This window comes from Balaenoptera borealis (genome assembly GCF_965194805.1).
Source record: "Balaenoptera borealis genome assembly, chromosome: 1".
Lineage (NCBI taxonomy): Eukaryota > Metazoa > Chordata > Mammalia > Artiodactyla > Balaenopteridae > Balaenoptera > Balaenoptera borealis.
The window spans coordinates 115,408,332-115,432,907 of record NC_138860.1 but is presented as its reverse complement, the minus strand read 5'-3'; the positions used below and the strand labels follow the sequence as shown (position 1 = coordinate 115,432,907).

Genomic DNA, 24,576 nt, shown 5'->3' with positions numbered 1-24,576 from the left:
TATGTGTTTGGGTAAGGACTCTAAAGAAGGGAGTTAAATTGTATGTGTGCAAGTTTGAATTTTGCATGTCTGTATTTTTATTAATATGTGTCGCCTTAATGTAGAATTGAATCTATCTTAATACTGGATCTGACTGTGGGTCTGTTTCCTTTTTGTTTATTCCACAAACATTTTAGAGTCTACCATGTGCCAGGGGTATTGTGCTAGGGGGCTGGAGACATAAAGATGAAATCTCCACCTTCAGGTGGCTCATTATCTATCCCAGGCAGGATAACCTACTTAACATGCCTTGAATATTCCAGCAGAAGAACCTGACTCCTTATAGATCCTTGTCCTCCTCTATCTAGGAAAATCATCCTCTTCAATGAAGCATGCAGCTTTGGGACAGACACATGTGGCAGAGCCAGGAAGAAAGAGGACACCTTTCCAGCAGGGCAGATCCACCAAATCAATTCTGGCCATCAGTGGGGTTGACAGATGTCACAGACAGCTTGCTCTCAATTTACTTAGGAAATTAAAATTTATGATGGATTATAACACATTAATAGCTAAAATGAGTGGCAATAATTCAGAGGTTTAATTGAGCCCCTATAAGGGAATAAACCTCATTTTCTAGAAATGTGAACTTTATATAATATGTACCTAAGGAAAGGAGGTAATTATTACGTTCTGAAAGCACTTTTGCATTTAAAATTTTACCTCCCTTTTGGGGGGAGGAAATGCATATGAAACTAATGGAGTTTTTCTAATCTGAGGAAGGCCTAAAGCATAGAACAAAGTGAGGAATCTCTAAAGCCTTCATGATCACTTCTTTTGGTATGCAGTTTCTTTGACCACATTATATGCAATTATGCAAATGATAGGTTAGCAAACCCCTTCCCATGCCCCCTTTTTAACCTGAGGACCCTGATGATGATGCTGGATCTACAAGGTTGAATCCATACACCAGTAGACCCAAGCATGACTATATAATATTTATCCTGAATATGAAACCAGTTTATATAATATTGTACATCAACTATACCTCCAAAATATTTTTTTAAAAATATAGAACCAGCAATTACTCGTTAAGTGTTCTTGGATGAGTAACTTTCTTTTCAATTTGTCTTATTTGGAAAAGGATATAGGCTATCTTTTTTGTTAGGATTCGAAATAAGGCATGTAAAGTGTCCACCAAATTCCTAGCATATCACGGCTACTCAGTAGACAAGCATAGGCGCTTCCGAAGCTTGGGCTCTGGAACCTGGCTGCCTGGGTTTGAAACATCTTTACTCTTCTTTTAGGGGTGTGACCTTGGGCAAGCAACTTCACCTCTCTGGGTCTCAGTTTTCTAAAGTAGTGGCCATAATGGTACCTACATCATAGAATTACTGGGCAGATAAAATGAGTGAATACATGTAAAGTGCTTTGGAACATTTATTAATATATAGGGTTTTATAACGGTTGCTTATTATTTTAATTGCTATTCCTTTTAGCTTTTAGAGACTCTTGCATCTTTTCGAAGTCGTATATGAAAATCAGGGAGAGATATCTTCCCATACGTATAAAACACATCCATTTAGTGCTGTCATACCAGTTGCTTCCAGCAGATTTCCACTGTTGTGGTTCTGTAACCAGATCTCCTTGATAAGTCCTCAGAGCCCTCAGTAGGAATTACTTTGTTTATATTGAGTTTAGCTGCTTTGCTATAAGATAGTAATTCTTAGTTCTTGACTTTTGCGAGTATTTGTGAATTCCCTAAAGAATATAGGGAGGAAGAATTATTTGGAGCTAATTAGGAAAACATTGTGAAATTAGGACTCCCTTTTGTAACTCCACTGTCACTTACTCTCCAAAATAAATTGTAGGATGCTGTGGTTTTGGATGAAGCTCTGGACATCCAATTTGTATGAATCTTTTCTTCAGTGGCTAATTGGCTAATGAGCCTCTCCTTTAATATATAGTGACAATGTGCTACACATAGGCCTTATAAAGGGGTGCAAAGAAGGGTCTCCATACCCAAAGAGTATGAAAAAGTAGCTAGACAAAGAAGTAACTAACTATAACAAAAATTCTACTGTGATAACTGCTATTAAGGTAACATAGAGGGAAGGGGATTTTGACTAAGAGTTAGGGAGGGGTTTAAAAAGAGGTAACGTCGATATTGAACCTTGAAGAATGGCAGAGGAGGGGAGGAAACATCATAGAAGCAGAGAGAACAAGATAAGCAAAGGCATAGAAACGTGAAACTACATGACTTGCTCGGGGAACAGCAGATGGTCCTGTGTTGCTGGGGCAGAAAGTATGTAGGTGGAGGGTTAGGAGATGAAGGGCAAAGGTCCCTGCGTCCTGAGGAAGTCTGCTCACCTAGCTCTTCTCAGGTTCTGGGGAGTGGGATGGTGGGGCTCCTCTGACAGCTCCCTCAGGATCAGGTCTTGGGCATGACTCCTCACTTCCTCCTTCTCCCTGCAATCTTTCCTTGGCCTCAGCCCACACATCCTTTAATCTCTGCACTTAAAAAACCCTGTTCTCTTTTATTTTCCAAGAGACTCTCCCGGTCTGGTGTTTACCAACCTTCCACCTCTTGCGAAATATGTGGAGGATGAAATGATATAAGACTTTGTACAAAACGTTGGCCCCTCAGGGTAAAAATCTGAGCCTAGCAAAGTACAGACCCTGGGGGGCAGGAAAGAGATAACAATGAAGAAAAGGATGTTTGGCACATAGTTGGTGCTTATCCAATATTCGTTCCATAAGTGAATTAGGGGATGATGTGATAGTCTCTCAAGTATTACGTGGTGTCTCAGGTACTGCCACCTGCCTCTTCAAGAACACTTCCTATTTGGGAAGGAGGAAGGAAGGAGGGAAGAGACACATGTATTCTGGCTCTCCAGGCGTCTGTGCTGAGGTCAGGTTTCTTCTGGAGTTAGGAGTTCCTTGTCTGGCAGTTTTCTCTTTCAGGGGAGTAAGGTAGGGGTGTGTGTGTGTGTGTGTGTGTGTGTGTGTGTATGTGTGTGAGCGCGCGTACATATGCATGTGTGCACATGATACACAAATACAAATAGTGACCCAATGTTTATTTCCTTTCACTTATGCCAAGACCTGAAGACCTCAGATTACAAAATCATTCCTTTGCCTTGATAACAAGAAAAAAAGTTAAAAACCTCAGGGAGAGCTCAGTTTTAATTGTTAAACTTACGTGCTTGGCACTTAGGATACAAAGAAGACTTAGGTCTAATCTCAAAGGGCTTTTAATGTGGAGAGACATAAAGCCAAACAGTATCTGATGCAAGGAAGATAGTGCTGGAGCAGAGGTTGGTCCAGGGAACTCAGAGGAGGGGCTTTTAATAGAGCCCAGGGCCCAGGGCCTTGCTATTCCAAGTCTAGTTTGACTGCCAGCAGCAACATCTCTTGGAAACTTGTGAGAAATGCAGACTCTTCGGCTCCAACCCAGACTGACTGAATGTGAATAATATGCTCATTAATATTTGAGAAGTACTGGTCTAGGGGGCGGGGGTGGAATGTGGGAGGGTTTTTTAGAGGAAATAAATTCTGAACTGTGTTTTGAGGATGAGTAGGGTTAACTGGGGGTGTTCCAAACAGAGAGAAAAACCTAAGCAAAAGTTCAGTGGCATGAAAAAGCATTGGGGTGTTTTGGGAACTGCGAGTAGCTTAAAATTGCCAATCAAAAGGGAAAGAGTAGGGGAGAGAGGAGGAGGGAGAAATGTAGGAAGATGGCAGGTCAGGCAGTGGCTAGACCCTGCTGGTTGTGCTCTGTGTTAAGGAGCTTTGCCTTCACCTAATCCGTGATAGAGACGCATGATATGTTCAGATTTGCCTTTAGATCACAGCGGCCCTGAGGAGCCTGAGAATTATTTAGGAAGCTATGGCAATAGTTTGGGAGAGAGATAATGAGAGTCTAACTCAGGTAGTGCAGTGAGTTGGAGAGCAGGGGGCAAATTTAAGACATTTTAGGAGGTAATAAGCAGATGAGAGACTTCAGTACGGATTGAGGATGGGAGAATGGGAGTAGCCTGGATGAGTTGCAGGTTTCTGGCTGGGATTAGTAGTGGGTGGTTGCTCATGACGCCACAAACACAGATGAAAGAATAAAGGAGGATGAACAGGTTTGAGGAAGGAAATTATGAGTTCAGTTTTCAACATGTTCTACTCCGGTGAATAGAAAACATGTATAGGAGGAAAAAAAAAAAAAAGAAGAAAACAATAAAAGGGTGGAGAACTGGGTGAATCAATCAGGGTGGAGAAGGAAAGTGATGAGGAAGAAACAGTGCCCTGCCCAGATTTGGGGCTACAGTAATGCAACATAGTATACCTGTGAGCTTTTCCTTCAGTCCTGTTTCTAGGGGCTGCTTTCTCGGAACTTGGTTCCCGCAATTGCTTGGACCCCAAAGAAGGGCAAAGGGCTTGATTCATGATTTCCTATCCTGTGATCAACTCATTGTTGACACCATTTGCGCTATGAAAAAAATGTTTTCTAACCTGGAGTTCAAGCTGCTCCAGGGTTAGAATGACCTAACAGTTGTTTTTTTCCACATTGCCTTGTGGATGAATGACTTTGCCCACTGTCCCCAACACTATTTCCAAAGTGACAATAATACAATGCTAATATGTATGTGTGTTTGCCCGTTGTTGTTCTTCAAGTTCTGGATGACTCCTGCCACAAATCTTCCCTGTTAACTTTTACAACATTTTTATTTTGCACCTTGAAACTCAGAACTTGATCATGGCCTGTGTTGGATCATACTCATAATTGTTTCCTATTTAGCAATCTGTTCTCCTCTGCTCACAGAGTTCTAAAAACGTCCTGGAATTCTGCGTCTCCACGACAGAAACTCCATAAGGATTTTAACATTTTCTGATCAGTCATCACCAGCCAATAAAAAGCAAAATGTCGGCACGTGGTATAATATATTAGTTCGGGCAGGAGGAAGATATTCCAACCAGATCCTTTCGCTCTTGCCAGAATCAAACATGGCGGGCCGCAGCCAGACCTTCCAGAACACCCAGCTCTCTTTCCCACGACCCCGGCCAGTCGCTGGGGCTCCTTTTTTTTTCCACCTTCCTTACCCCTCGTCCGCTCCGAGAGGGTCAGCACCTGGGAGCGTGACAGCTGACCTGCTTCCCGCCCCCACTCGAGGGCCCGCCCACCAGCCCCCGCCAGCCAATCGCAGGCCGCGCTGCGACGGTTGGCAGTGCCGGCCGGCCCCGCCTCCCAGCCTCGCTGTGGCCTGCGGCTCCTGGGCCGGTAGCGCCGTTCTTGATCGCGTTGACTGGCTGTGTGTAACCGCGGGTCACGGGTGCTCGCCTCCCGTCACAGCTCAGCCCAGCGCCGCCGAGGCCGTCGGCCCCGAGCCTCCGCCATGGACTTCGAGGACGGTAAGCGCGGCCTCTGGCTGGTCGCCGCGGCGGCGGGAGGCGGGGTGGCCTGCCCCGGGGGTCTGTTTACCGTCTCAAGATGGCCGTGTGGGCTTTGTTCTGCGGGCCCGGAGGCCGCCCGCCCGCCGCGGGCCCGGTGCCCGGAGTCGGCCTCTGTGGGGACCCGCGCGCCCGATCCCCCGGCCCGGCGCCCGCTGTGGCCCGTGACCCTGGAGTTCCGTGCCGGCCTCGGTGTGGGGAAGGACGCGCCCAAAGCGCCGCGGCCTCCGGACTCGGCCCCAGACTGGTCCCCGCCCCGCTGCGTGGAAATTGCCCCGACGCTTCCAACTTCCCGGTCTCGGGCTAAGCGGCGAGCGGGCCTCCCTTGCCGCGGCTCGCGCTCGCGCCGTGGGCAGCGATCCAGATCGTCCTTTTAGTCAATTCCCAAACCCAGGTTACTTCTCGCCAGATAGGATTTTCATAGGCCTGTTCACGGTCGTGTTCCTGGTTGTCTTAGTTTAAGATGAGTTTAAAGGGCATCTGTAAGTGATAAGTATAGGTAGATCTCTATCCGGAATGGAAAGTAAGGTATTTCTGGTTAGCAAACTGGGATATTTATCCACCGACAAACATTGCCCGGGCCTTAATCCCTAATTTGAAATACGTCTGTGAAGCAAAGCATTTTTCTCTGGACGGTGTATGGATGGGACTTAAGTTAGTCAGAGTTCTGGCACAGCATCACATGCCCTTCAAATTCAGACCTGTGCACAACCGCCTGGGTTGGACTTGCTGTTTAAATAAACCGTATTTTAGCAGGACCTTTCAGTCGTCTCTCAGGCCAGTTCTTTATAAAGCATTTTCATAGGCTCACGAAGTAAAATTAATTTGGTTTTCGCCTTGTCTTCAAATCTTGGCCAACTTTTATAGGAACGGGTGTTAAGGTAACGTGAGTACGTAATGACAGCATTAGGGAGACATGAGAAGGGGTGTGAATAAACTGGATTTAGTCCTGAGTAACCAGGCATTTCCAAATAAAATCAGTTTACTACCTAGTTCTAAGCCTCTAACCCAACCCCCAGAATTATCTTTGAATGTGCTGTGAGTCCGACTAAATGATCTTTTGATCTTTGATTTGATTTCATGCCACAAAAAGTTAAAGCTATCAAATCTAAGTATATGAAAGGGGATTGGAATAACCCTTTTGTGGGTAGTTTTAAGTTACTTTGAAACAGGAAGTTTAGGTATTAACAGTAGCACACTCTGGTGTTTTTTTTTGTTTTAGTTGGACTTTGACTAATCCTGTGTAGTGTAGTTGGATTCTATTGTATCCAAATGACCACTCTGTTAAATTCCTTTCTTTGAATATTTATTAGTAAAATTAACTAAAGAATTTAACAATTGCCAAATTCGTTTTGACAGAGAAATTATCAATATGATTTTTTGGTGATGATGCCACATCCTGGGTAGATATAGCACCACACATATACACTTATATGTATATACATTTCTCAGATAAGATCTTGAAATCTTTAGAGAGCAAATTAAGTGCTAAAAGAAATATTAACTTGGAAAAAATTATATATTACATAGAATCAATTCTCAGATGTCCCTGCTTTTTGCATTATTTGATACATAATATATTTGCCTTCCTTTTTGTTACTCCATATAAATCAGTACTGGATCCCCTTTTTTGGATGTTATTATAAGGTTTTATAAACTAATTTTTACATTACCATGATTTGGATGATAAACCTGCCATTTGGGGAGATAGTGAAAAGAAAGGGTTATGTATTTTCCCATATGAAATATTTATAATTATTTACACCCTATTTTTGCAGATAATTGCATTAATGGCATTTTAAAAATTGTGTTTGTTTTTAGTAGATGGGTATATAATTTCAGATATTTGCTAATATTGCACTAATTCCTTTCTGTTAAATGTGTCTTCATAGATTACACACACTCTGCTTGCAGAAATACTTATCAGAGCTTTAATGGTGAGTATCCTCTTTCATTTGCTCTGAAATAAGTTAAGGGAATGCATTTCAGTTTTTCTCTTCATCCATATAAAGTACCGATGTAAAAAGGGAATTGTGCCTTGTTTCAGTCATTGTTTGGTCTCTTGATGTATCAGTGTTAATGTTGTTATAATATATATATTATTTGGGTTAGAGAATTTGGGATCAGAAAAACTTAGGGCTATTCAGATTAATTTGACTCTGTTTTATTTGAATTATGAATCCTTTAATTTATTCCAAAAGGCCCTGACTGCACTGAGTGATGACTTAACAAGCAACTAGCTGAGTTATTTTTGTTGAATTAGAGGTTTTGGTATTGAGTAAAGTAGATTAAGTGGATTATTGGCTTTGTTTTATACTGCTTCTTTTGTAACATTTTGACCTTGTTTTTGAGGTCATTTGCTTTAATGTGTCCAAATGTGTTAGTATATAAAGAACTGTCTAGAGGAGCACATAAAGAAGCCTGATTATTTATTGACATAAGCATGACATTAGAGTTGTGACTACAGAGCTAGGTAAAATCATAAGAGGTATGCAGCATACAATTGGGGTGGTGTTTTGATAGTTATTGGAGTTAAGGCTTTACCAGACAGGATAATAACACAAAGAGAACATGGAACAATTCAAAGAGGTTAAAAAGCATTATATGAATGACACCAGGGAGTGGAATTAAATATCCTAATTGCCAGAGAAATGCAAAATTCAACTGTTGTACAGGATGTGATATATTCACTAAATAAAACTGAAGTAAATGTACTACTACGTAAAGAAGACCATGTCATTTTATGGGAATAATTAACATTCAGTTAATTTCTATTTATCATCGCTAAGAATTTAGAGAAACTTTGAATTTGATGTTGACTAAAAAGGTTACACATATAGGAAGTAGTCAATGTATATTGAGTGCTGAAAAATATATTTTTGAGAAGCAGAGTGATATAATAAAATTACCAAAAGAAGTTTAATTTGCATCCACATGTAGGTTAGATTGAAAACTGGAAAATTATCAAGAAGGCTGTTTCGTAAATTCAGGTGTAAGGATTTTAGACCTTGAACTTGGGAGGTGATGATAGTAATTTAAAAAATATTAAGCTATTTCTTGAGAAAATTAGCAAAACTTTCAGGCTGCCTAGTAGTGAGTAGAAAATTGAGAAGGATGAATAAAAATGAATCCAGGATTTTAAACTGGAGTCAGTAGGACTAGTACTTTTACCAAAGAGGTTTGGAATAATAGAAGGCCATGATCTCCAGTAGGATGTAACAGAGAGCTGAATTTAATGCCTAAATATAGGGCTTTGAAATGCAGGATCATAGAGGGCCAGAAGTTTATTTTCTTAATGTACAGTGTTGCAAAAAGAGCTTCAGAAATTTCTGTCACTAACGTTATGACCTTCTTTTTAAAACATGCACTTTATTTTTGTATAATTTTATTTTTGTATAATTTTTATTTTGTATAATTGACATATAACATTATATTAGTTTCAGGTGTACAACATAATGATCCCATATTTGTATACATTGTGAAATGATCACCACAATAAGTCTAGTTACCATCTATCACCATACATAGTTTTCCTGTAATGAGAACTTTTAAGATTTACTTTCTTAGCAACTGTCAAATATGCAATACACTATTACAAACTATAGTCACTGTGCTATACATTACATCCCCATGACTTACTTATTTTATAACTAGAAGTTTGTACCTTCTGACTCCCTTCACCCATTTCACCCACTTTTATACCTACCCCCCTTCTCTGGCAACCACCAATCTGTTATATCCACGAGCTTGGCTTTTTTTATTTGTTCTGTTTTGATTTGATTTGTTTTTTTTTAGATTCTACATATAAGTGAAATCATACAATATTTATCTTTCTTTGTCTGATTTATTTCACTTAGCATATGCCCTCAAGGTCTATCCATGTTGCAAACGGCAAGATTCCATTATTTTTCATGGCTAAGTAATATTTCATGTATATACATCCATATATATCACATCACATTATCTTTATCCATTAATCTATTGATGGGCACTTGGGTTATTCCATATCTTGGCTATTGTAAATAATGCTGCAGTGAAAATGGGGCTACATATATCTTTTCAAATTAGTTTTTTACTAATGTTATGACTTATTTTTCTCTTAATTTTAGTTCCAATAGTGGTTCTCATTTAAGGGTGATTGTTAGATTTCCCTGTGGAGCTGTTTCAAAGTATCTGTTTAGGTCATACTCTAGTCCCCTTGAATCTTAATTTTTAGGGTAAATGGTCCCAACTATGTAAGTTTTAAAGAACTACTTTGAATGATTTTGGAATGCACCTTTAGGTAAAGACCACTGCTTGACACCACTTTGAGGTCTAAGTTATCTACATTTTATAAATGAGGAACTTAATTTCAGGGATGTAATTTGACTTCAACAGATATTTATTGAGTGCTGTGTATCAGATATTGTTCTTGGAGCTAGCAATATAGCAGTGACCAAAATGCACAAATATTCCTGCCTTTGTGAAGTGTACAGTCTAGTGGGGTGAAATAGACAGTAAACAAGAAGTAATATATATTGTACTATTGCAATTGCTAGGGAGAATAATAACACAGGGCAGGGTGTGTGTGTGTGCGTGTGTTACAATTTTAAAGAGATTAGCTAGCGAAAGCCTCACTAAAAGGGTAACTTTTGAGCATAGATTTAAGGGAGATGAGGATGCAAGCCATGAAGCTATCTAGGGGAAGAATGCTGTAGACTTTAGGAAATAAAAAGTATGTAGTAGTTACCAGTTGAAGCCAACAATGCATTGATTCTTAGTGTTGTATTTTCCAGCAACTGAAATGAAGTAGAAGACACTGGAAAACATGTCAAGATACAAATTTCTTGGAAGGAAGTTGTATTTCCAGTGTCTCCATATTTCCTTCTTGCTTTAAAATAATTCTTCTTATGTAAATAGCAGACAAAAAAAGGGAAAGCATTTTGGGTAGAGGGAAAGCAGGAACAAAGGTAGGGCTGAGTACACTGTGCTTCAGAGAGACTTAAGAAGATGGGCTTGACTACAGCAGATGATTTTTGCTGAGTAATCTTAAAACAAGGTTAGAATAGTGAGGTGTAGCCAGAAGGCATTGAAAGTCAAAGACAATTTGCTTATATCTAGGAAGCAATAGAAAGTGAAGACCTGAAAGAGTTGAGGGTGTGAGCAACACAGATACAGAAGAAGAGCATTCCAGGCAGAGGGAATAGCAGGTGCAAAAATGGATATATGCCTGTTGTAGTCTAGGAACAGCAAGGAACCTAGTATAGCTAGAGTGGAGTAAGGGGAGACCATAGATGATGAAATTAAGAGGCAATGGGATAGACAAAGTTAAGAGGTAATGGGCAGGATTTCTCAACTTTGGCACTGTTGACATTTTGGACTAGATAATTTTTCATTGTGGTGGAATGTGCTGTGCATTGTGGAATGTTTTAGCAGCATCCTTGGCCTGTGTCATTTGATGCAGGTAGCACCCACTACCCATTTTGGTGACAGCCAAAAATGTTTTCAGACATTACCAAATGTCCTCTGGGGGGCAAAATTGCCCGTGGGTAAGGACCACTGGTGTAGGGCCTTATAGATTATCTTAAGGCTTTAGCTTTTACTTGGAGTAAGATGGGAAGCTATTGGAAAGTACTGAGCATTGAACATAATTTAACTTACATTTTAACAGAATTCTTCTAGCTATTTTCTTCACAATAAACAGAAAGGGAGGGAGCAGAAGTGGAAGCAGGAAAACCAGTTGGGAGGCTGTTGCAATAATGTAGGTGAGAGATGCTGGTGGCCTGTACCATGATGCTAGTAGTGTGGAGGTGGTAAAAAGTGGTCTCATTCACGACTTAGTGTCATACAACTTGTTAGTTATTTTGATCATAAGTCAGTTGTTTTTTCATACTACTACACAGCTCTTATCTTGTGATTTAATTATACATGAGTTTTAACATTTGTTGAGCTTATCATTTATATGATAGCGTAATCAAAGCAATAGAATAGATTTGATTTAAAATATGTCAGTTTAATTTTTGAGTGAGTTACTTTCATTTAATATATTTTTTTATTCAGAAATAGTTGATGGAATACTATATGTTTCAGGTGTATAACATAGTGATTCACAATTTTTAAAGGTTATATTCCATTTATAGTTATTGTACAATACTGGCTGTATTCCCTGTGTTGTACAGTATATCCTTGTTCTCATTTAATATTAATAGTAAAGGTATGTTATAGTCTTACAACTTTATTTTTAAAGTGATTTTTAAATTCATTCCGTAACCTGGAAGAATATTGTTTATATATAAATGGTCATCTTATAGAATCTATATCCCTATAATCACACTGATTATATGCAATACGTATAAAGACTTTTCCTCTTTTCCTTTTTAATTAACTGAATAGTAACAGTAGTATGAACAGTAAGCCCAAGTCATTGCTATATAAAGATAGCTCTTAATTTTTGTGTACTCCACAGTACCTGGCACAAGATGAGTGTTCATAAATGTTAGTAATTTATGACTCTGTAGTGAAATAAAAACACACAGAATCAAAAAACTGAAAAATTTAGTATCCAAAGGCAGCCTCTGCTGACTCAAAATAGAAATGAGCAGAAATAACAAAATACAAGTTTTTTTGTGTTGTGTACCTAACTGAACCTAACTCTAAAATTACGTTTTAATATGAGGCCTTTAGAGGAAAGCTTTTTATTTTGAAAACTTTATTTTAATGTCAAAATTGTCCTCTATATGAGATATGAGCAAATTATATTGTATAATTACCAACTCTAAAGACAGATAACTATTTTATCAGTCTAGAACTGTGTTATCTGATATGGTAGACACCAACCTCGTATGACTATTGAGCACTTGCAGTGTGGAGAGTCTGAATTGAGGTATGCTGTCTTAGTCTTAGTATGAACTTGACTTGAAGTCTTAGTATGAACAAAAAACAATGTAAAATATCTCAGTACTTTCTGTATATTGATAAACTTTTTGTTCTATTAAAATCCATTTGTATGCCTTGCACTTTGAATGGATCTTTTTACGATTTATGATCCTGTAATATCAGGCATTAGTTATTTGAAAAGTACTGGTTTATTGAGATTCAGATTTTCCAAATATTGACAGATTTTATGGTACAATGTAAAAAGTCATATTCAGTAATACTAGTATCAATTTTATCAGAAAAACCTTTAAGAATTGGGAAGCTGTCAAGCTCAAGTTTTATAAAATTCTAATTTTCACGTGAGAGCTTGAATTTCATCTTTGGCAACAAATATTGTCACCTGTTTTCTTTGAAGTGAGTTTCACTTCATTTTTGAGAAAGTGTCTGCCAGATGCTCAAGTCTGAAAGCCATAGTTTTTGAATGTCAGTCTTTCCTTTTAGTAAAAATAGTATTCCTTGTAAAAGTGGCTAATTCAATGGCTTTTCCTGGAGAGAACTATGGCACTTAATGGAACTTTATGCACTGATATGCAACAAAATTGCTTTACATATACTTTCCATTTTACTGCGCAGAATATCATAAAGAGAGTGTACTCAAAGGTCATGATTTAATAAAATTAATAATTCTTACTGCTTCATCAAGGACATTCTTTAAGCAATGATGGCATTTTTATTTTATTATTTTTTACTGCAAGTGTGCAGTACAACTACTAGTGTGGTCTGGTGTCACTGCCTTGATTTGTGCTATAGCACCAACAGTTTTATCCACCAGTGCTTTTGCATCTTCAATGCAAAAAAATTTTCAACACTGTGAAAAAGGCAGATAATATCTTAGTACTATTTATAAAAATAGTTTGACCTTGTGGACCCTCTGAAGGGGTCCTGGCAACTCTCAGTAGTCAACAGGCTATTGAAAACTGCTGTCCTAGGGTGCATAAAAAATTTGTAAAAAATCAGACCCTGACCACAAGTCCAGTGTACATTTAAAATGAGGCCACAGGACTTCCCTGGCAGTCCAGTGGTTAAGACTTCACGCTTCCAGGGGACACAGGTTCCATCCCTGGTTGGGGAACTAAGATCTCCATATGCCGCGTGGTGCAGCCAAAAACAAAAATGAGGCCACAAATAGCAGAATACTGTATAAGGCAGAGTATCATAAATACCATGTAAGAGCTACAGAGTTTTGTAGATATTCAAAAGAAAGAGATGATAATCAACTGAGACAACATCAGTAAAAATGTTCTTGAAAGGATTAGTATTTGAAATGGACTTTAAAAGATTAGAAAATTTCAACAAGCCGATATTTGGGGTGGTAGAAGAGAGCGTTTCATGAAGAAGCGACAGCACGAAGCTAGAGGGGTGGTTATTTATGAGACTTTGGGAAAATCATTTCATCTCTTTGGACTTTTTAGTTCCATAATCTATAACATGAAACGATTAAATTTGATCATTTAGGTTGCTTTCAGGTTTAAAGTTGCAAGATTTTGTTGTTAGGACCAGAAATCATATTTATATGATTATAATTAAAATTTAGTGTTTTTAAAAAATAAAAATTAATGTATTTGCTCCGTGTATATTCTTACATTTATTAGTGCATAAAACTTGGAGAGGGTGATAAATGAAGGATCTTAAAGAACTTTATAGGAAACACATTCTGAATGGTTTTTAAATTTTTTCAGTTTTATAATCATAGTAAATTAATTTTATTACCTCTTTTGTTGTATTTGTTTTTCATGTCAGAGGTTGGGATGTAAGTGGAATTACAGTGTAATAAAATATACTTAAGTGCCTCAATTGTATCATAATTTTTTTTAGTGTCTGCATTGCTAGAATTCACATTCATTCCCTTTATTCAAAGTATTTGAGGATTTAAATATTTGTTGAGTCATTATTTATAGGCACAGTACCACAGATAGGCCCTACTCTGATTTTACTTTTTAAAGATACCAATTTCAGTTACTGTATGAACTAATTTCAGTTGGGCTAATTTAAAATGTGGCTGCTTCTGAGTTTTTAGACATTTTGAGAGGAGTTAGATGTAGAAGACTATACTTGTAACAAAAACTTTTCCTTTTGACATTATTAAATACTGACTTTTCTTGAGAATAGGAATTATTAATTATGTACCATGTAGCACCTAACACAGGGCCTTGTGGTAGTACCCTAGTCAAATAAACATTGGCTATATTGAAGATAATTTTAATATAGAAATTTTTAATTGATAATGTTTTTCTTTGAAAAATTAGGTTTCATTAGCAAATCTGATTTTTCAATAGATTATAATCTGTGTGTTTTTTCCTTCAGTGTCTATTGTGACTTTAGCTTAAATGTTAATGATGAATTAACATCTCAGATGATTGATATGAATATCTTGTGTTTTATGCAAAGATTCCTGAAGAGAATGGTATCTTACTGACCTTTTGCTATTGACTCTTTTAGGAATGGATCGTGATTATGGCCCCGGATCTTATGGAGGTCTGACATTCAAGGATATTTATCTAAAAATTCTTCTTTTGAGTGCCAGTAAAGGTGAGCGTCATTTAATTTTTTTCTTTTTAAACTCTTTGTAGGGATGGATCGTGACTATGGCCATGGATCCTGTGGGGGTCAAAGATCCATGGACTCCTACCTAAACCAGTCATATGGCATGGACAGTCACAGTGGTGGTGGTGGGGGTAGCAGGTAAATTGCTTCATCACTTGGCCAAATAATTAGATGACTGTAAGATTCTGGATATTCTAATTTCCTATTCCTTAGGCATGTGACGCTACTTGAACTTTGCTATTTGGAATCACCTTAAATGTTGAAAGGTTAATGGTTCTAAAAATTATCTCAGCATCACTGGCAGACATTAGGAAAATCTCAGGAAAACCTTTATCATTTCATTATAATAGAGTAAGATTTTCTGTCTTTAGCAGTGAGCTTTTTTTTTTTTTTTTTTTACTTCTTTTACTTTTAACTGCTTACCAATCAGAGTGTCCTGAACAAATGATATAAAAGTGTTATTGGAAATATTACTTGTGAAGCTTTTTGTTATGAATTTCCAAAAATCTTTACTACTATAAAGCAGCAAAGCAGTCTTTGACTAGAATGGGTTTAACTGAACCAGTCTAGCAACATTCAATTTCTAAGAAACATTTAAAATAGTTATTCTTTTAATTTTAATTTTAATTTTAAAATAAGTTACAAGAGCATATTGTAATAATAAAAGTGTTCTTTAAATCATGTCCAGATTATTTATTGGCAGGTATTGCTTATACCAGAAACACTTGTGCTCTAGACTAGGAACATTATACTAAAGCCATGAGTATGATACCTTTGCTTATTTTAATGCAGTAGAATTTAGATTGTACTTATGTTTCACTGTTAATGCTGTGTAAAGCTTAAACCTAGTTGAACTCCTACAGGCTTTAGGGTTGACCACATTTCAGGTCAAGGGGGGTCTACTTTTTGAGGCACAAAGATTCCTACTAGATATAAGTAAAACTAGTTAGGAAACATTTGAAAGTATTGTCCTTCTTCATAAATTGAAGGATCTGGATTCCTTAAGGATGGACCGAATGATGCTTACTTTTCTTTTTTCTGCTTCAAGTGTGCCATTATGGTTTATAGTAGAGAAAAATCAAGAAAATAGATACAACAATTTTGCTTACGTGATAGATGTTTTGAAAAATGTAGTTGAAAAGAGGAATAATTTTTATATGGTTACTAGGATTCAGAAGTAAATAGTACCTTCTATTTAGTGATCTGTAAATAATTGAAGTAATGTAACACATTTAAATGTTTTACCATATCTCTTCCTGCCCTATTACATTGTAAATGTAATGTGCGTAAACTATGTAGATGTTATCATTTATCTTGTGTAATTGTGGGCCTTTATAAAACTATGTTGTAAGATAAGCGACTTTTGTAATCCATGCTTTGGTGAGAAGTAAGATGATTTGTTTCTCCTGTTGACTCTATTAAAACCTTGAGACTGTACACTTCCTTTTTTAGAGTAGCTTTATGTGATAATTTTATGTGATACTAGGGAATAATTTTTTGATAATAGGGAATAATTTTTCAAATAATTGAAGACCTTATAAAATGTATTCTTTCTAATCTGCCTTGAAAATTCATATGCAGAGGGTATATGTTGGTGGTCTTTTACTTTTATGTTCTATTTTATGTGCTTATCCTTCTAGATTTGTTAGATTTATTAGTCTACAAGTAAAAAGTGACTGAGGATTGATTATTGACCTTAACCAAAGTTTGGCAGGTTGCCAAACTTTATAACCAGATAATTCTCCCAATTTTGACTGCTGTAGACACAATGAAGCAGTTTTGTCATATAGATTATTGGGGGTGCAAATGGATCTCTTCTGTGTCACAAGTAGCCTACATCTGTGTAGTCTTCAATTTGTGTCCCTATTGAAAGCCAAAATATTGTAAATATTTTGTATTTTCCAGTATTAGGGATGGATTCAAAGAAAGTTTGAGTAGTTTGTGAACTTTAACAAATGACTTTTCCCAAGACTAGGGCTGGGCTTAAATAATGACAGACAAATCTTTTCTTTCTAATAAAATAGAAAGCTGCCAAAAAGCAGATTTTTAAGCTAAGGTTTACTTAACTCAATTCATATTTAAACACTGACTCAGATAGCTTTCTATCTGGTCTTATGTTGAACTGCCCAGCCCTAATCAAGTGTGAACAAAAGTAGAACTGTGCAAACCAATATGGTATAAATGAATTTTAGTTGATAAATGTCATCTGATAATTTGTCTTTTGAATTGTCTAACATTAGTAAGCTTACTTTTGTTTTTTCCCTCACTGTGCAACTCTTCCAGGTTTGGACCTTATGAGTCTTACGACTCCAGGTCTTCTCTGGGTGGGCGAGATCTGTACAGATCTGGCTATGGTTTTAATGAACCCGAACAAAGCCGCTTCGGAGGTAGTTATGGTGGTCGATTTGAGAGCTCCTACCGGAATAGCCTTGACTCTTTCGGAGGTAGAAACCAGGGCGGGTCTAGCTGGGAAGCACCTTACTCCCGTTCAAAATTGAGGCCTGGGTTTATGGAGGACAGAGGAAGAGAGAATTACTCTTCCTACAGCAGTTTTTCTTCACCCCATATGAAGCCTGCACCTGTAGGCTCTCGGGGGAGAGGAACGCCTGCTTATCCTGAAAGTACGTTTGGAAGCAGAAACTATGATGCTTTTGGAGGACCATCAACAGGCAGAGGCCGAGGCCGAGGAGTAAGTACAACAGAATCTTTTCAGATTCTTTTCACTAGTCACTCTTTTAAACCCTTTCAAGACCATGGTTTTCAACTAGAATAAACACTGTTCATCCCAGTGTATTTTGAAGAAAAGCTGAGTCCTAAGCATAATTTTTAGGTTGCCTATAAAAGTTTTTCCACCTCAGAAAATACGTGGCAGTGTGAGATGACTGTTCATAAAGTTTTGCCAAATATCCCTTTATTAAAAAGGTGAGGATATTAGGTTTGGTCTAAAAGGGGTTAAAAGGAGTTGCATTTTTCCTTGTAAACACTAGCAGTTTTGCTAGTGGGACAGTTCTTGGATTATGTAAAGGTAATGAACCCTTTTGGAGTTTTTGAGTAGGTTAAAGGTGCAATGTATGATAAAATGTGTATACTTTGCTGCTAAACTCTAGCACGTAGAATTTCTTCAAAGCTTCATGTTTCACATTAAACACAAGAGACTAAAAGTCGGTGATAGTTGAGGGTAGCTTAGCCATGTTTACATGGTGAAGAAGTTGATATGTATAATAGGTTGTAGATGATTTGTGGTCAGTATAATTTTGCTAACTTACTCTCTTACAGTATGTCCTATTGCTGGGTGTTCTGTTTTACCTGTGTCACTAGTTTTACTATTGAGAAATAATTTCCTCCCTGTATAAACACGTCTACGGCTTCTTCCTAGGAAGTAATATTTTGTAAATTACTGCTTAAATGAGTAAATATACTAGTCTTCAAGTATTTAATTTCAGGATATCTAGTATAAAGATTATGCCTTACATCCTCAGGTATCTTGACTGACATGAAATTTTACCTAGTAAGTGTATGTAGATTGTGGAGTTATTATGCACTTTGCTCCTGTAAAGAATATTGTATTTTTGCTATAATGTGAGGAGTGTTTTATTCTTTTTAAGTCAGTTGCTCTTAATATTCTGTTTGCAGAGGAAAGTACTTCTGATAAAAAATGCTGTAGGGCACATATTTTTGACTGCTCACTAGCCTTTGGTACATCAGTGTAGTTTGTCATACTTGTGTAGAAATTTTGCATTTATAACAGTTACTCTTTACTTATGTAAAATGCATTGCACCTTTAATGGATAATTGATGAAGATTTTTCTGATGTGACTATGTAAATTACCTGGAAACACTAATTTATTCAAGTCTACTAGGTTAGATAGGTATTCCTAAGCATAATATACAAATGTAAGCAACTGATATGTTGCTATTCTACCATGCTTCATGATTGTAGATTAATTGAAAATAGTTGGGATAATAGGCTTTGGGTTTTGAAATTGAAAATCTATTCCAGTTGGAAAATTTGGAAAACTCTTAACGTTTTCCATTAGGCAAATGATTTTTTTCTCAATGAGACTTCAAATATCAATTTTGTTTTCATGATAGAAAAACAGGTATTCCTGTTCTTTGTTTCCACCATTCTAGTCGGAATGGACTTTTCTTTCTTTCTTCCTGTTAATGACATAGATGAATCAATAGGGCTTTCTTTTTTAATCTTCACTTGTACAATTCCCATTGGATCCTTCTCTTCAGATTGCTCCTCAATCTTTATCTTCTAAAAGTAGGATTAGTAGAGTAAATTTCTATGAACATGTGGCCTCTTGGTGTAGTGGATTTTGTTAACGACAAGAGAAGAGGAAGGGACACAAAGAGTCGTTTGTTGACTCTTCGTCTGTAAACTTTTGCTTCTTGGGCTTCTGGGTCAGAATATGTTTCTCTAGGTAAGAATGTGAATGGAACGTCAGATGCAATTCTTTATCTGAAGTGTGTCTTGGAAGTTGATGCATGGTTATGCTTTAACTCTCCTATTTCATACTAATGTTCCATCTCGCCTTCTCATCCCTTTTTCAACAGGGAGAAATCCTAGATCATTTCTGGATCTTTTTTTACTTCAAACTTCAAATATGGTCTTCTTTGTGTATCTTAGTTTTAAGCCAGGTTTTAGTAAAATAAAGATTTCTTTTAAGGTCTTTTCATGGGAAAACATCGATTAGGAACTCTGAAGAGGAGTTGTCAGAGAGTTGTACAAGTGGTAATATTCTGACAGGCACATATGTTGTTTATGATCTCAAGTAATTTTGAATTGTAAGAATCAAAAAATAGGAAATATTCATATTTGTTCTTCTGGAAATAAAAATACTAATTCAGTGGATTTGAGCTCATGTAATAATTTACAAAGTTTCTCAATGTATTTATTCAGAGTGGACTTGTAAAATTTAGTTACATTCTGAGGGATTTTCAGGTGAAAAATTTTAGATAGGTAACATGTAAATTATATATGAATTCATATTTTATCTTTGGATATTGTGCTAATATTTCTTGATTTCACAAATTTGCAGCATATGAGTGATTTTGGAAGCATTCATAGACCTGGAATTGTTGTTGACTATCAAAACAAACCCACCAATGTGACAGTTACTGCTGCAAGAGGAATAAAGAGAAAAATGATGCAACCATTTAATAAGCCTGGTGGAACCTTTATCAAGAAACCCAAGCTAGCAAAACCTGTGGAGAAGATGAGCCTCAGCAAATCACCCAGTAAGTAAGAAAACATAACCTTGCTATGGTTCAAGGTACTTTTTATTTTTTTTAACTCAGTGCATTTAGATAATTTTTTCATGTTCATATAGAGAAACAGTATAATAATTACAGTTGTAGAAGTCAGATCTGCAGATGCCCTAATCAGTCATGGATATCAAAATTACCGAAAGATACTTTTTAAATTCACATGCCCTGGTTCACCCCTCTTCGCTAAATCTTGATTTAGGGTGGAGCCAGAACGTCTATATTTTTAAAAAGACCTCACACATGATTTTGATTCAGACTCCTTTCTTGGGTGTTATATTTATTGTTGGATATATTATTGAAGAAGTGGTATGTTACATTACATAGAATCCCCTTCATGAGGTCAAAGGCAAGAAATTTTTCATGGTCCTTGGTACCAGGAAAAGCTGTGTATTCTTCTAGAAAATTAATTTGCTTTTTATCTTCTGGACATGATTATTCTTAGAGATAATCATATTTCCATTTTTACAGTGTTAAAAATTGAGAGCCAGTCTGAAAATGAAATTAAGAAAACAATTTAATTCAGTTAGCATCAAGAAGAATTGAATACTCAGGAATAAATTTAACAAAAGAAGTGCAGGGCTTCCCTGGTGGTGCAGTGGTTAAGAATCCGCCTGCCAATGCAGGGGACACGGGTTCGAGCCCTGGTGCAGGAAGATCACACATGCCGCAGAGTAACTAAGCCCGTGCGCCACAACTACTGAGCCTGCGCTCCAGAGCCCGCAAGCCACGACTACTGAGCCTGCATGCTACAACTACTGAAGCCCGTACACCTAGAGCCTGCACTCTACGAGAGAAGCCACCACAATGAGAAACCGGCACACTGCAATGAAGAGTAGCCCCCTCTCGCTGCAACTAGAGAAAGCCCATGTGCAGCAATGAAGACCCAACGCAGCCAAAAATAAATAAATAAAATAAATAAATTTTAAAAACCCAAAAGAAGTGCAAAACTTATACTTTGAAAACTGTAAAACGTTGAAAGAAATTAAAGAAGATCTAAATAAATGGAATACTAAATAAATGTTCATAGATCAGAAGACTTAACATTATTAAGATCGTAATACTCTCCAAACTGATCTACTGATTCAGCCCAATCCCTATCAAAATGCCACCTGACTTCTTTGCAAAAATTGACAAATTGATTCTAAAATTCATAGGGAATTGCAAGGGACCTAAAATAGCCAAAACAATCCTAAAAAAAGAAGAACAAAATAGAAAGACTCATTACTTCGTGATTTCAAAACTTACTACAAAGCCACAGTAATCAAGACAGAGTGGTACTGGCACAAGGACAGACATATAGATCAATGGAATAGAATTGAGAGTCCAGAAATAAACTCATAAATCTATGGTCAAATTTATTTTAGCAAAAGTGCTAAAATTATTCATTGAGGAGAGAATAGTTTTTTCAACAAATGGTGCTGGAACAACTGGATTGCCACATGCACAAGCTAAAATGCAGCACCTAAATGCAAGGACTGAAACTATAAAACTCTCAGAAGAAAACAGGGGCAAGTCTTCATGGCTTTGGATTTGGCGAGGAATTCTTAGATATGACACTAAAAGAATGAGCAACCAAATAAAAAATAGGTAAATTGGACTTTATCAAAATTAAAAACTTCTGTGCTTCAAAGGACACATCAAGAGAGTGAAAAGACAGCTCACAGAGTAGGAGAAAATATTTGCAAATTATATATCTGATAAGGGACTTGTGTCTAGAATATATAGAATTTTTAAACTCAGTAAAAAGACGAATAGCCCAATTGAAAAAAGTGAGCAGAGCATCTGAACAGACATTTTCCCGAGAAAGATATACAGATAGCCAATAAGCACATGAAAAAGTGCCCAACAATTAGTTATCAGGGAAATTTAAATCAGGACCACGATGAGATACCACTTCATACTCACCTGGATGGCTAGAATCAAAAAGATAATAACAAGTCTTAGCGAGGATGTGGAGAAATTAGAGCCTTCTTATACCACTGGTGGGGATGTAAAATGGTCCAGGCATGTTGGAAAACAGTTCCTCAAATGATTAAACAAATTACCATATGATCCAGCAGTTCCACTCCTAGGTATATACCAAGAAAAATGAAAACATATGTCCGCACAAAAATTTGTGTATGGATACATATAACATCATTGTTCATAGTAGCCAAAAGGTAGAAACAACCCAAATGCTCATCAGTGGATGAATGGATAAACAAAATGTGGTACGTCCATACAGAATAGAATGGTAGAATATTTTCCAGCCATAAAACGGAGTGAAGTACTGATACATGCTACAACTTGGATGAACTTTGAAAAGATTAATGAAGTGAAAGAAGCCAGTCACAAAAGTCCACATATGTGATTCTTTTCATTTGAAAGTGTAGAATACAGAAGTCTATAGGGATAGAAAGTAGATTAGGGGTTGCTTTGGGCTGTGGGGTGTGTAGGGAGTAATACCAGGGTACCAGATTTTTTTGTAAGGTGATGAAAATGTTCTAGAATTGATTATGGTAATGTTTGCACATATCTGTGAATGTTCTAAAAAACATTGGATTACATACTTTAAATGGGTGAATTGTATGGTATATACTGAATTATATCTCAATAAATCTTAAAAAAAAAGTTCAGAGCCAGATTACTCTGTTTCTTTTCTCCATCATTGTATTTTATTTAACTTTGTAATGTATCTCTAAATGATATCAAGTACATTTGACCAAATTAGATTGTCAAGAGGATACATAAATAAAAGGTAAGGAAATGTCTTTCTCAGCATTCTTTGTGAAAACATAATAGCAAAATAATATACAACAAATACTTTGCCTGTTTTTGACTGTACACTGAATTATTTTTTGTTTTTTATATTTAGTTTATTTTTGCCTTGATGACTGAAAAGCATTTTATCTTTCCAAGTTAGGTGATATTGCAAGGGGGCAACAATTACTCTCTTCTTTAGAATTAATATTTGATTGCCTAATCTTGTTGGGACTGGAGGAGGTTAAGATCATTGTAATGAATGAATATTCCAAATTTTTCTAGTCCAGGTTTTCAAACTTTTTACATCCAGTTTTAAAAATAAGATATATATATATATTTTAACATCTTTATTGGTGTATAATTGCTTTACAATGGTGTGTTAGTTTCTGCTTTATAACAAAGTGAATCAGTTATACATATGTTCCCATATCTCTTCCCTCTTGCGTCTCCCTCCCTCCCACCCTCCCTATCCTACCCCTCTAGGTGGTCACAAAGCACCAAGCTGATCTCCCTGTGCTATGCAGCTGCTTCCCACTAGCTATCTGTTTTACGTTTGGTAGTGTATATATGTCCATGCCAGTTTCTCACTTTGTCACAGCTTACCCTTCCTGCTCCCCATATCCTCAAGTCCATTCTCTAGTAGGTCTGTGTCTTTATTCCCGTCTTGCCCCTAGGTTCTTCATGAACTTTTTTCTTTTTTCTTAGATTCCATATATATGTGTTAGCATACGGTATTTGTTTTTCTCTTTCTGACTTACTTCACTCTGTATGACAGACTCTAGGTCCATCCACCTCACTACAAATAACTCAATTTCATTTCTTTTTATGGCTGAGTAATATTCCACTGTATATATGTGCCACATCTTCTTTATCCATTCATCTGTTGATGGACACTTAGGTTGCTTCCATGTCCTGACTATTGTACGTAGAGCTGCAATGAACATTTTGGTACATGACTCTTTTTGAATGATGGTTTTCTCAGGGTATATGGCCAGTAGTGGGATTGCTGGGTCGTATGGTAGTTCTATTTTTAGTTTTTTAAGGAACCTCCATACTGTTCTCCATAGTGGCTGTATCAATTTACATTCCACCAACAGTGCAAGAGGGTTCCCTTTTCTCCACACCCTCTCCAGCATTTATTGTTTGTAGATTTTTTAATGCTGGCCATTCTGACCGGTGTGAGATGATATTGTAGTTTTGATTTGCATTTCTCTAATGATTAATGATGTTGAGCATCCTTTCATGTGTTTGTTGGCAATCTGTATCTTTGGAGAAATGTCTATTTAGGTCTTCTGCCCATTTTTGGATTGGGTTGTTTGTTTTTTTGATATTGAGCTCCATGAGCTGCTTGTAAATTTTGGAGGTTAATCTTTTGTCAGTTGCTTCATTTGCAAATATTTTCTCCCATTCTGAGGGTTGTCTTTTCATCTTGTTCATAGTTTCCTTTGCTGTGCAAAAGCTTTTAAGTTTCATTAGGTCCCATTTGTTTATTTTTGTTTTTATTTCCATTTCTCTAGGAGGTGGGTCAAAAAAAAAGGATCTTGCTGTGATTTATGTCATGGAGTGTTCTGCCTATGTTTTCCTCTAAGAGTTTGATAGTGTCTTTTTTAATCTAATTACAACATTACAGACATTTTAATATATCATATTTGAAAAAATAATTGAAATTGCAAATGTTGGATTTTT

At 36.9% G+C, this 24,576-nt stretch overlaps 2 protein-coding genes across 6 annotated transcripts in view; both read left to right on the top strand.

Moving 5' to 3' along the window:
- Positions 1–3,018: 3,018 nt before the first annotated feature.
- LOC309626112 (DBIRD complex subunit ZNF326-like) lies at positions 3,019–17,563 on the top strand (the record flags this gene model as incomplete). 5 transcript variants are annotated; one of them, XM_082386538.1, is made up of 5 exons in its annotated part: positions 3,710–5,376; positions 7,308–7,352; positions 14,770–14,805; positions 14,901–15,012; positions 17,422–17,559. In XM_082386538.1, the coding sequence occupies exons 1-4, from the start codon at positions 4,972–4,974 to the stop codon at positions 14,961–14,963; spliced, it is 549 nt and encodes a 182-aa protein (XP_082242664.1). In that variant the 5' UTR covers positions 3,710–4,971. The 5 variants fall into 5 exon arrangements, with proteins under 5 accessions (XP_082242666.1, XP_082242667.1, XP_082242664.1 ...); XM_082386539.1 differs by having other exon boundaries at positions 3,712–5,376; positions 17,447–17,563; XM_082386540.1 differs by lacking the exon at positions 14,901–15,012 and having other exon boundaries at positions 3,019–5,376; positions 14,770–14,859; positions 17,447–17,560.
- Positions 15,028–24,576, top strand: part of ZNF326 (zinc finger protein 326) — a 22,050-nt gene continuing 12,501 nt past the window's right edge. The window contains 3 exon segments of the mRNA XM_082385746.1: positions 15,028–17,091; positions 17,093–17,563; positions 19,920–20,118. Coding sequence (XP_082241872.1) covers positions 17,074–17,091; positions 17,093–17,563; positions 19,920–20,118 — 688 coding nt within the window. The 5' untranslated portion in view covers positions 15,028–17,073.